The 12,730-nt window shown below is 45.2% G+C and overlaps 2 protein-coding genes across 2 annotated transcripts; both read right to left on the bottom strand.

The window, feature by feature from the left end:
• K444DRAFT_571510 (multicopper oxidase) lies at window positions 1-2,485 on the bottom strand. Its single transcript, XM_024877317.1, has 9 exons — window positions 2,085-2,485; window positions 1,977-2,032; window positions 1,905-1,927; window positions 1,537-1,855; window positions 1,173-1,483; window positions 1,050-1,120; window positions 315-1,001; window positions 214-263; window positions 1-154 (listed from the first exon to the last, which is right to left on the bottom strand). Exons 1-9 carry the CDS (start codon window positions 2,292-2,294, stop codon window positions 70-72), a joined length of 1,812 nt encoding a protein of 603 aa, XP_024730425.1. The 5' UTR covers window positions 2,295-2,485; the 3' UTR covers window positions 1-69.
• Window positions 2,486-9,240: 6,755 nt separating this feature from the next.
• On the bottom strand, window positions 9,241-11,703 carry K444DRAFT_668109 (ankyrin; the record flags this gene model as incomplete). Its single annotated transcript, XM_024887371.1, has 3 exons — window positions 9,241-10,357; window positions 10,591-10,676; window positions 10,726-11,703. The coding sequence occupies 3 exons, from the start codon at window positions 11,701-11,703 to the stop codon at window positions 9,241-9,243; spliced, it is 2,181 nt and encodes a 726-aa protein (XP_024730426.1).
• Between the last annotated feature and the right edge of the window lie 1,027 nt (window positions 11,704-12,730).

The following is a 12,730-nucleotide window of genomic DNA, read 5'->3' on the forward strand; positions in this document are numbered from 1 at the left end:
CCAGAAATAATTATATTTAGAAATTATGAGTATTCTTGCCAGTACATGATGGAACGAAGCCACCACAGTTCAACACTTTGCCACTCCGTTTCCACCAGGTCCATACTCCGCCGGGACTGTGGGCCACACGTCAATGCCATCCAAGATTGCAACGCTGATCAATCACATGTCAGTCAATGTTAATAGAGAATTTGAAGAATATTGGTCACTTACGCCATGCCACCAGTCAAGTGAGGATTGATATGACAATGCAACAAGAATGCCTAAGAGTCACATGTTAGCCTGCGTTATATGAAACAGAGGTGGAAACTTACTCCAGGATTCACGACGTGATATCTGACGACCATCCAAGTAGACGATGTAGCAGCGGGAAGGGTGTAGAACCCATCTCTGTACGGTGGGTTGTTGAGATTAAAATTCTCGGGAATGTATTTCATCGCTTCAGCTACATCAGTGTAGTTGAATTCCCCCTCTCCATAGCCGATAATATGGCCTTTGTTGGAATGCTTGTGGATCGGATGTGGGGGCTGTAGACCACCACTGATTGTCACCAAGAAAATCAAATCCACCCAAGTGTTATTTTTGGTTGTAATAGTTAACCCAGTCCCTGCAAGCTCGGTCGGGTCCCATAGTAGTGGCGTTTGCTCTTCAAGAGAGAGGGAGAAAGGGGTATCGTTGTTCAGGGTCCATTGCCACGCTGCTCCGGTGCGGTTCAGAAGAAGCTTGTATGTTTGGTCGACTGTTTGGGCTGGTATGACGGGTGGGAATGGCACGACGGTCTTGTCATCGAGGAATCTGACGTTTGTAGTTGTGTTGACGCCAGAGTAGTTAATTGATGGATGGGGGATCACGGTATCTGGGGATCCTATGTATCGAAAGATGGCTTGGCCGTAGACCTTCTGATTGAGACCAGATCCAGCTACGCGAAGAATGTAATTGTGTGCAGGTTTGTCCAGTTGAACGAAAACAGAGTGTCGACTGCCATGGGAGAACGTCATCGCCTACAGAGCTTGTTAGAGTAAGAACAGTGTGCACTGTGAGATACATACATCAACCAACTGTGGGACGACATAGCGGCCGTCGATTTCATACAGCCACATAGGGTGATCATCAATAGAGACTGAATTTGGTCAGTAATTTGGAAGGTCTTGAGGTTATGTAATTCAACGTACCAACCATTTCTTGAAGACTCGCAGTGCTAATAAAGTTCAAGCTTACCCACCCCTTGTGCGGATCAGCATTAATCGTAGCATTTCCCGGGTTAGTGGCATGGCAACCCTCGAACAGGGTTGGAGGGACAGCACTGAAATTGTGAGGGTAAGATGTCTGTGCAAGGGTGTTCGTAAGAGGAAGGCAACCCTTGTCAGTTAAGTTTGCTCCCCTGAGCAATGGGAGCACTGGAGGTGGGACGAGGCTCATAAGAAATGGTACTCCAGGACAGTTGACAGATCCTTTGCCATTGATCAGGATTGAGTCTCCGCATCTGGAAAGAAGTTAGAAGACTTGCTTTGAGTAGAGATCATTGCGATGTCTTACAGAGGATCAATGTCAGCAGCAAGACTGATGTCGTGCAATTCTTCACTGGTAAAATGACTCCAGTCTGAAAGCATCACAATTTGAGGGTTCGCAGCAGCTAACGCTAGTTGGTGAAGATCTTGCTTTGTATTTGAGATCAAATCAAATGGCATGGCCGTTCCGTTCGCAGGTGTGATATGAATTGGACCAAAGAGTCCATCTTCAAGTTGTCCGGCCAAGTGAGCATGGTACCAGTATGTGCCATACTGAGTAGCTTTCCATTTGTAGACGAATGTACTTCCAGGCGGGATTGGTTTTTGGGTGACTCCAGGGACACCATCTAACAATTGATCAGTTCGTGCTTTGAATATCCAAACCGACCTTCCTACCGGACCACGGAGATTTCAATTGCCTGTGAATTGTTAAAATTGTTGGCAGAACGGATGTGTGTATGAGCTTACTCAATGCCATGGAAATGTATTGTTGTTTCGAAGGGTAGTCTGTTGATTACAGTGAACTGTGGTTGTCAGCATGTTCTCTGAGCCCCTTTTCATCGCAGGTCGACCCACCTCGACATTGGCTCCTTCCTTCATTTCCAAAGTTGGTCCTGGAAATTGGCCATTCATTAAGATCATATCTCTCTCGAATCCATCTGGAGCCCCTTTCTCCCATGTCAACGTAATTGGAAAACGGACTGTTTCTTGACAATCAAGATTGCCCAGCGCGAGCAATGCAAAACTTGAAGCCAACAAACTAAGTGAAAGAATTGAAACCCTCATAGTGACAGATTGAAACGAAATGGAACGATTGAAATGTCTAGAACAAAAGATTTGGTCTTGCTGGGAACCCCATACTTATGCACCGAAGGATTGAAGCCACTGGGACTCAAATTTCACCGCAAAAGAAATTAGGCTTGGCCGTTTGTGGCTGGCCGTTTGCGCGTATCTTAATTGGAACCTAGATCGTTCCCATCAGTCAGTTCTTTTCCTGGTAGAACAGGGGCCTGCCAACACCAGGGTATCTGATGTAAAATTAGATATCACTGGATCTGTGGCGAATGAGGTGTTGCTCGCCAAGACGGCAGCGGCCGATCGTATTTTGATTCCCTTCCCTAGTTGGACAACGTTGCATCTCACGTGTATTGGGGCCAAAACCTATGCAGCAACATCCTTAGGTTAAGCCTCATTGGCTACAAGCACGATCGGAGGTATGACAAATGAGACGGACACCCAATGGTAATTACTAACTGTTCGGAGCGGAGAAAGAGGCAGTGCCGCGTTATTCAGTAAGAAAACGCTCAGCCCTGTGGTGTTGGAGGACAAGAAATCACTGGCGTTAGTGCTTACCTACCCGCACCACACAGCCTTACGTGAACAAAAGCTTCCAAGGAAATTAGTAATCTTGACAGAATAATTTCGCAAACGCTTGAAACAATTGCAAACTCGAAAACTGGAGGAACTGTCACGGATTTCCAGAAAGCAGACGGGTTGTGAAAAAACGTTGTAAAAGTACAAGGATCTGCTAGGCTCCAACGGTCCAATCTAAAATGAAGCTTTGTTTGGAGATCCCAATCACCGGGAACGCTAGTGTGCAGATCAGGGGTGATCGAGCGAATCAGGGCTTCGCTCTGTGTAACAGCCACGAATTGGCAGAATTTACCTGGAACGACTTGAATTTTGATGCAGTTTGCATTTGCATAAATCTAATATCTACTAAACAGAACAAACGGTGGCCACGGCGAAAGTAATCCACCAAGAGTCACAAGCTCTCAACGTTAATAACGCAAAAGAAGAACATGCAACAAAGAAAGAAGCTGGATTTTCCTTGTCGCCTGGGCCTCCCTAATCAATTGCAGCTGAGTCTTGGCTTTTGCCTCTTTTTACTTAAGATTTCAAGAATTTATGTATTTAACTCATACGATTAGCTAATCTTAACCTAAAGGGCTACGTAAAGAAAATTTACCCCAATATATTTAATACTACGAGTCCTCAATCAAGCAACCAAACGTACTAGCCCTTAGACAGTCTGAGATATCTTGATATTGGAAATATTAATAATTTGCTTGATCAGAGTATCGCAGGTTTGCAGTGCGGGTGAGCGCAGTGCGGCCAATACGAGCTGAACCTCTCCTTCTGATTTCTCCAACCCGTCCCTGTCTGAGCTCGCTCACCGTGGCGATTATTAAGTTAGTGAGAAATGCACCCGTAATCCGGGGTGAGATGTTGGGGCCAAATGTGGAGAAAGGGTGTCATCCTGCAGGACATGGATGGTGAGTCTCCAGCTGACAAAGTTGGTCCCGAGCCCATGTCCAAACTTTTGGGGTCTTGAAGTTCAGCGTAATAAGCTGGAACACAAGGAAAAAGGTCACTTCCATTCTTCGTAATTCTCAGCACGGTATAAAGTAACGACGGAACGGAGTTTGAGACTTCAAACTTGCATGGAAATCTTATTTCTAAAGCTGAGTGAGTCGGGGACTTCCCCAATCCTATTTGCTCATAAGTCTCGGCCAATCGCATCAGACACATTTCTGCTCAGAATCCATCTTTGGTGCCTCATTCAATATCTACCGTCCTTTAATTCATTCTGACCCAAATTACCAGCCTCCTAGCCAAGTGGAATGTTCCTCTCAGTGAGAGCCAAGATACCACCTCGCTGAAATTTTCGGGGAACCATTCAGAAGCGCTACAATCAGCTCTCGTTGTTCAAAAAGATAGATATCGGGGCGTAGTCTTCCACAAAGTCTCTCCTTCTCTGGAAGATCTTTTCTTCGCGGGAAGGATTCGCTGAATGGCTGGGGTCTTCACATTAAGTTTTAAGTAAGCTCTTCTTCCGAGTAGATGATTGGCAGTGGCTGTGTCCCGTCTGTCAAAATGAACTTGGCGCTTTTAGTCTCTTTGTATCCTATTTAGGCAATGTGGGCACAAGAGCACATAAATTAGATGGACGAGCAGTGGAATAATTCTATTAAAGCAACGAAAGCTAGCCAATGCCAAGGTATCACAAAAATAGTAGTATCCCTTCGTCCGGTGAGACATTACTAGCGTATCAGCCACAGCTGTGGCACTTAATAAAATTCCTGAAGCCATATCCCTTCATCCGGTGAGACATGTCCAGCGCTAGCAAGGGGGGTGTGGCTGCACTCAAGCCTCTTGAAGTGTAATAAAACGAGATGAGGCTTGCGTGCAGCCACACCCCCCTTGCTAGCGCTGGACATGTCTCACCGGACGAAGGGATAATTTTATGACCCGCCAGCCAAGCCAGAGCCCCCTGCTCACGCTAGTAATGTCTCACCGGACGAAGTGATAGCGAATTTTTACCGTAGTAGATAGTTGGGTCAATGGTGGGTTGTGGCTGAGGCTGCAGCAGTGACTTGCTTTTTATTCAGCTCTGCAGAAGTGAATTGCTGTTCAGTCTTGAACTTGGCGGCGGTATGAAGGTCTATTGGGCGCCACTTCACGACTGCATTTTTAGACTGAGCGGCTTCTCCCGTGTGACTTCTGTTGTAATCGTGCGTCAAGACCAGCACTAAAGCCCCTGCGTCCCTACGGGTTTAGTGCGTATCAGCGATACGGTCTTTTTTTTTTAGAACACTAATTTTCGGAATTTTGGTGAAAATCGAAGAAAAATATTTTCTGGTTTATATGGAGTTCACACTATAATTAATAAATGAAATTCTCTTACTTTCACATCGTACATGCATATAGTAAAAAATGGTGGAAATATTACATACTTCACCTTATTGGCGACCCGACCCAAAATACTACCATTCTAAGAAATCAATTAATTATACAACCACCACGTCCTAATTCGTATACCCAATAGTTGTCTCCACCCCATTAGCATCCAATATAACTATAATACCAAAGCAATCATCATAAAATAAAGAGGGAGAGGGGGGTGGCTTGACAAACCCAAGCTCTCTAACTAGCATCTCTACCCGCATATCACCAAACTTACCAACCCATGTCTTCAAAGCAAATCCCATACTTCTCCAACGCCATATAATACTCTTCAAAACACTCTTATAAATCCTCCGCCTTTCGCTCTTGTGCTAGTGTCTTCGCGCAAAGGGTTTTGAACCATGATTTATTGCGTTTGAGCCACCACTATGCCAAGAGGCAGTTCACTTGGTAGGTGGACGCTCTTTTCCCCAGGATCTTATTAGCTGCCGCCTGCACTGTCTTGAGATTAGATTTATGGCCTAAATAGATCAAAAATCCGATAAATTGCTTTAGGGCCTCCTCCTGATTAGGATTAAGGGCTTTGTTGAGGCCCCTTTGGCGTTTTGTGGTAATTGGCCAGCGAGACACACTTTCCAGAGGCGTAATTTGACCCTGAATTGACGCGCAATCGCAGATTTTTTGACGTGGGTTTCTGTCACAGAAATCGGAGGCCTGGGCCATCCTTTTCTCTTCTTCTAGGTCGTATTTCGCCATGGTGTTGATATTTAATTAATTAAAATCGATATAATGGTAAAAAAAAATGGACCGTATCGTTGATACGCACTAAACCCGTAGAGACGTAAGGGCTTTAGTGCAGGTCTTGGGATTCGTGTTGGTGTTTACTTACAACTTGCATCCTCACACATCACGAAGACACTAAATCAGGAAGCTGCGCACGAAAACTATGCCGCAAATTCGATATTCGTTTTCGTGATCATTGTTGCCTTGCTCAAGGCCGCAACTACTACACCAAATGAAATTCGTCCAATCGAAGTATGGATAATGTTACAAATATGTATCTCTTTCCTCGTCACGACTTTAGGATCGTTCGGGGTACGCCTGCATTTTCTACACCCCAAAGCCTCCAGTGATCTTTCCCAGAAAGTCAGGCTTGTGGATTGGAAGCGTTTATGGACTTTCCCAAGCAGACCAGTCAATTACCGCGATAGAGAGGAACTTGGTCAAACCGAGGCCAAACTCACAATAGCTCTTCCCGGTGGCCAAGATGATCGGGCCGTCATGCAGATACATGACCCTGCCTAGAACTCTGAAGATTAGAACTCGAGCAGCAGACTTCGCAGAACTTTCCGATGGATCCTATATGTGTTCCGGTATATTCTGGTGAGCTCCAACGTGGGTTTTACAATGGACTCGGTCTCTTTCATCAACCACCCATCCCTCTTATAGGGAGGCTCTGGATAGAGAATCTCCAATACTACAATTGTCGTCTGTACCAACAGTTGGTTTTGGTTCGTTTATATAGACAAACCTCAAGACGACCCATGCTCTCCAGTCATATTCTTCTTCGCGCCATTTCTACTCTCCTCTCATCCCAGATTAAAGACACTGTTCAAAGTCGGCTCGATCTTCATAATACTCCTGGCGGGGTGTTTGTTCGCCTTTGTATTTGTCTTCGCAAAGATGGTGTATCAGTACCTACTTGAATCTATCTGAAGGCGGATCATACATCTGGTCATCAAACGAAAGATTTCGACTAGCTGGAATGGCCTTCCTGACAAAATCAAACGAGTGATAATCATATTATCAGGGTAGGGTATAGTGCAAACTGCGGTTTCAGACTACGGTGCATGTTTCTATTATTAAACTACGGTGCGATTAAGTACACTAAACTAAGACATCTCTCCACTAAACTAAACTACGATTATCCTCAAAACCGCGGTTTAAACTGCAGTTTGACCAGTTTACACGTGACTTTACCCGATTACACCAGCTTCAACACCAAGAATTTTCTCTAACCACTCTGACTCAGCTTCCATCCTTTGGGAGTCTTTATTAGACCTTTAGAGGCATGGCTACGTAGTAGTTAATTAATAGGACGCGTTTTGATTGAGCGGAATTCATGAGAGGCAAGAATTGGAGGAAAATTCTCTCCCAGAGCCGGAGCGAGAACCCGGTAAATAGCTTCAAGTATTCTCGATTAAGTACATAAAGATATTTCCATAACCACCATACCTAAAATTAAGATTTTTAATTCATTTAAAAGCTCTATATTTACCGTTTCTAATAATAAAAGCATTATTTAATTATATTGAGATTTAACTATTTTCTATTAATAATAAGTCACTTAACATCCTTAGGTAATTTTAAGCGAGACTACCCCTTAAACTGCGGTTGCACCATGGTGTAACTGCAATTGCACTATACCTACCGCGGTGCAGTATATCTTCCACTAAACTAGCCTATAGCTATATTAGACCGCACCACTGGGGCAACACCGCAGTGGCACTAGACTGAGGTCACACTATTCCCTACCCTGCATATTATTACTAGCTAGAAGAAATTGCCTCTACACTGAATTTATCTTTATAGCCTTGGAAAAGGAAATCTGGACGAATGACGAGAATGCCCTTCCCACTTTGACAGATCTGTTAAAAGTCTATGCTGTTATATCGAGCGAGAAACACGCCGTGGTGATAGTGGCAGAGAAGAAATCCGCAGAGTTACCGGAGAAGTTAAGGTCAGCGAAAATCAAACTCCCCTTTGTCATATTTGAGTTATCGTAAAGGGGCTAACTAGAACAGTTCGCGTGTTTGGCTTTTCTGTCTCGTAGTCCAACTTTGGTCAATTGGCGCCATTGCTTAGTTTATTGTAGCAGTCGAACTCACAATCAGATGAATAACATCCAAGCAGTACACACGATCTCAATAACGAGTCACCTTATTCCTTTAGTAATTGGCGTTATATCCTCCCTCTTAGCCCTTCAGCAAATCATACTCAGTTGGATCAAACATGTGCTTATCTTGGGTTTCTTTACTTCCACTGATTGCAATATACTGATACTGGAGAAGATATACAAAGATTGGAACGAGATTGATTTCAAGATCACTTTCGGGCCATTTGGAGAGGAGGTGCAGATTATCGAACTCAAGAAGGTCCCCGCCTCAGTCAACGAAGCCAACCAAACAGAAAGTCGTGCAGCGGCGGACAAGACAAGCACATCGAGAAACGGGGTCCAAAGAGAAACAATCAATCATATCAGTCCGGCAAGCCCTCAGGCCTGATGTTTGCGCTACACAAATGTGAGACCATTTTGGAGGCGAAAATTAGCGCTTAGAAAGACAAGGAGAGGGTCGGGTTTTGCGCACCAGGGCCTCTGATAAGAAGATTGAACTGTGAAAGTGGTCCAAAAAATGATCTAAGGAGTGACAGATTGTCGGATTAGGTAGCAATACTCTACACACAGTGAGATTCAAAAGGTCTGTCGCTAGCAATACCACTATACAGATGGTTTTGTTTGGGTTCCCTAGGAGCAGCCGACTTAGACCACTGAACATAGTCATGTAAAGTTGTCAGTAGCAGAACCGAATGGTAAGTAAATCATGATTTGTCACTAGAAAGGAAAGCAGGAACCTGAGCAGTGGGTGGGGCGCGAGTGAGTAGCGCCTGAGCAGAGAGGCCACCCTGACTAACCGCGTTTAAAGCGAAGTCGAGAAGTTTTCGTTTCAGATTAACGTGCTAATCTGGCAGAGAATTCCATAGCTATGTGCTCTGTACATTTCCCTTCTACGTCGAACGAGGTACTTCGACAATGCATAATGACAATAGTAGGCAAAGCGAGAAACTGCATTGGTATAGCCGCCGAGTGGCTGAAAATCTCATTTGCATAGAGACATGAATCACTTAAAGTAGTTGTTAAAAGTGCCTCGCTCTATTAGAAACTATATTGACGTCGTTTGTATACTTGAGCTCAATCACTCCGATGACCATCCCAAAGACCGCCGCCCAAAGAAATCTCGAAATCGGAGCAGATTGAGTTGGTGATTCACAACTCCTCACTCCATGACCCTGGCATAGGCAAGTCATCGATACTCGCACCTTCCTCATCGGGGTCCTTCTCTTCCTCGTTAAAGTACCACCCACGGGCCTCCCTAAAGGGGTACTCGGTGTCGGTGTCGAAGAACCACCCTTTCTCAACCATTCTCCAATGTTCTTCCCCTTCAATCATAGCCCAGAAGTCGCCGGCAAAGGGATCTGAAGGCTCGGAGAACCAGAAGATCCAGTCTTCGGGACGGGGCCCGTATGTGATCTTAAGTAGCCTGATATCAAAATCGGGAGAAATAAGCACCGGGTAGGGGTTACTATCCTTGTCTCCTGTATAAGGCCAGCCCCAGAAATATCTGAAATCCTTCTTCTGTGACGAGATCGTTTCCCAAGCCCCGTAGTCCTGAAGATCGACCCCGCATTCAAGCAAACTAAACAACCAGTCCCCCAACATTTCATTCAGAGCTTTGAGTGTTCTTCCAACATTCCAATTCGGGGGAAATGTAACATATCTATTGAGAAAACCGTATATCATCCCTGTGAGAAGAGTATGGCTATCACTATCAATTGACTGCAGGGAAGCTCCTGCCGAGATGAGTTTGCGTACAAAGTGTCGATATAACAGAGAATCAATCTTTAAAATGTCGTCGCTAGTTTCAAGATCCTGTGTCTCAAGACTACCATCAAGATAGCTCTGAGTGTGGGCCGCGTTGGCCCCGTACGAACTAATTTGAACTTTAGCAAATCCGCTCAAAACCAGATGAAGAAGTGTCTGCTCCTTTTCATTGGTCCATTCAGCTATCTCAGCATTAATTTTGCCGTTGTTATCTAGTAAGGTTTCAACTACTGCGGGCACGTTATGCCAGGTGGTTGTGAGCTGTGCAGCAGCTACATCTAGCCTAAGGCGCAAGGGAGCCTTGCCCCATGGCGGATACGCTTGCTGTTGCAGATACTTCAAGTTATTCACTGGTCCATGGTAGCTCTTGAAGACGTCAACGTTGTCGATGAGGATTTCATCCGCTCCTGCGTTAAGAAGTAGTCGATATAATTCTAACAGGTCGAGTCCTTGCCAGAACGATAAAGATGCTCCCCTTTGAATCAGAAAATGCAGTGGTGTCCTGTGTTCGTGTTAGAGCAAGTCGTAGAGTTCGAAATAAGAAAACATTTTGGCCACTGCTTGTGATGAGCATGGTGGGATGCATTCATTTTGCGTCTAGGCAACGAAGAAAGTATGGCCGTCAGGAATATTGACATATACAAAACGACTGTAGATCGAAAATAGGACTTGAACAAGAGACCAAGTTGCAAATCCATTGACTGACTGGGGATAATGATAGAGATGAGATCTTACTCTTGATTTGAGTCGAGAGCGAGGGGATCAGCGCCATGGGAAAGCAGTAGTTTGCACATTCCAATATCACCATGAGATGCTGCTACCTAGAAAAGATCAGATCTGCAGGTATTGACACAACTTTGATTGACTTACATGGAGAGCCGTACAGTTGCTCGGATAATCATCTATTCTATCTGTGACCCATGCATGCCTCTCGGTTAGCATCTGCCGAACACTTGAAGTATCCCCGTCCTTGACCGCAGTGAAGAACAACGAATCTTCTGGCAGGACCCGATACATCTGCGGATTTATGCACCAACCGGAGAGGCTGCGAAATCCCCAAGAATCGACCTGACAGCTCGATAGCAAGTCAGGGAACTTATATTTGGCGTAAAATTCCTGCCTCTCTTTGCCCTTGCAGGTTTTCACTCGACTCCGGAACTCGAATTGTCCAGCGAGGAAGCGCATCCATGAAGATGAGGATGTCCAAACGTCGTATTGCCTAGTAACGAGGTCCTTCGAGGCCCCGTCCTTCGATTGTCGCTGGTGGGGCTGTAAACAAGTTGTGTCGATGGCGGTGATCGAAGTCAGATGATTGGATAGTCTTGCTACTATAATTTCTGGCTGTAAACGTGCCATAGCGCTAGCTAGATGAGTAAATTTCTCTGAGTGCAGGGTGGGAACGTACTTCGTATGGAATTGATAGGACAATGAGAGTAGCTGGATAGCATTCTTCATCCTACTCTTCAACTTCTTCACATCTTCCTTCTTTAGCACTATTATTGCAGAACCTAGTTTCTTTCGCCATCCATTCTTTCCTTGTATTTTCTGGGCCAGGTCATTGGCTAATCCAGCAAGCTCAGCAGCGCCTTCCTGGCACAACTCCAAGCTCTGCCGCACGCATAGATTAGTAGCTGACAACTGTGGCATATCTTCCCGTGATTGGTCATCTCCTATTTGTTGCAATATGAGGTTGAGGGAGTCAATTTGGCGGATGAGGTTATTGATCTCCACAGGCGCATCCCGAACCTGGCTCCAGCTTTCTTTGATCGTAATGATGCTTCTTGTTATTGAAGCAGGGAGTTGGGCGATGGCGATACCGCTGGCCACGGCACCAAATATTTCGGCCATGATGGCTACGTTCGTAGGTTCATTCAAGAAATCGCTCGACGAGGAGCGCGAGGCTGGGAAAGTGGTTTCTCGAAGTAGTAGGCCGCGGCTTGGTATGCTGCTTGATCAAAGTAGACACCTCTTGAAACATTGCAGATGGCCGCGAAATTTCGCTAGCTAAGGCTAGGCTTTGAGTGAGCAATTTAGGTGTGTAATTTGCCTGCGAAAAAGCCTCACTTGAGGCTGCACGGGATCGAAGGCAACTCACACACACCAACTTGTCTCTGGACAATAGATGGCGAGTTCTTGTTTTTGTTTCAGCCTAGTTAGGGCTTAGTAGTGTTATATCCGTACCGGGGTCTTGCGACTGCAGACACTGCCACCGGGAGCCCCGTCAGGGAGTCGAACCCCTTTACTAATATCGCACTACTATTGAGTTATTTCGGAGGACGAGTTACAAGGAGCTATTGGGCTTTCTACGCATCCTCCCTCGGATTTAGTGATTCAAGTACTAAAACTGTCAGTATTTCTACTAATACTCACCATTAGTTACAAGGTCCAATCTAGTGGTACAAACGGGTCTGCATGCTCCCTTGAACCTGTATCTAGAAGGCTTAACTGGGTAATTAACACATCTTCAGGATCCGATTCAGGCTCTCCAGAAACCTGGATAGTATTACTCGGAGGGATGAAGGGTAACTCTGTCTGTATATCTGTTTCCAGAAGACATACAGGCCCCTTTAGTACCCGGATATCATATGGGTCTTGCCCCTATAGATCCTCAAACTTTAATGGGTTGTAATCTCTATCAGAGTAGATTTTACTCATGCTTAGAGATCTATCTGTCATAATTCTCTTTCGCATCATACTTAGGAATATTGCAGGTGTCGACTCTAGGCCCCAGTACTGGTTTGGTTTACCAAAACTATGCGAAAGTGAAGTTTCCATAAGCACCAGGCCCCTGTCGAAAAGAGAACCTGCCACCGACGTCTAGTTGCGTATACCTTACTTCCTGGGCCAAGGGACATAAGAGCTATAAAGAGGTCTA

This window comes from Hyaloscypha bicolor, assembly GCF_002865645.1.
Source record: "Hyaloscypha bicolor E unplaced genomic scaffold K444scaffold_142, whole genome shotgun sequence".
Taxonomy (NCBI): Eukaryota; Fungi; Ascomycota; class Leotiomycetes; order Helotiales; family Hyaloscyphaceae; genus Hyaloscypha; species Hyaloscypha bicolor.

Coding starts and splice junctions, on each gene's coding strand:
- K444DRAFT_571510 (XM_024877317.1), bottom strand. CDS start 2,294: ATGAGGGTTTCAATTCTTTCACTTAGTTTGTTGGCTTCAAGTTTTGCA. Junction 1,121..1,172: donor GAGTCTTCAAGAAATGGTTG/GTACGTTGAATT, acceptor GACCAAATTCAG/TCTCTATTGATGATCACCCT. Junction 155..213: donor CACTTGACTGGTGGCATGGC/GTAAGTGACCAA, acceptor GTGATTGATCAG/CGTTGCAATCTTGGATGGCA.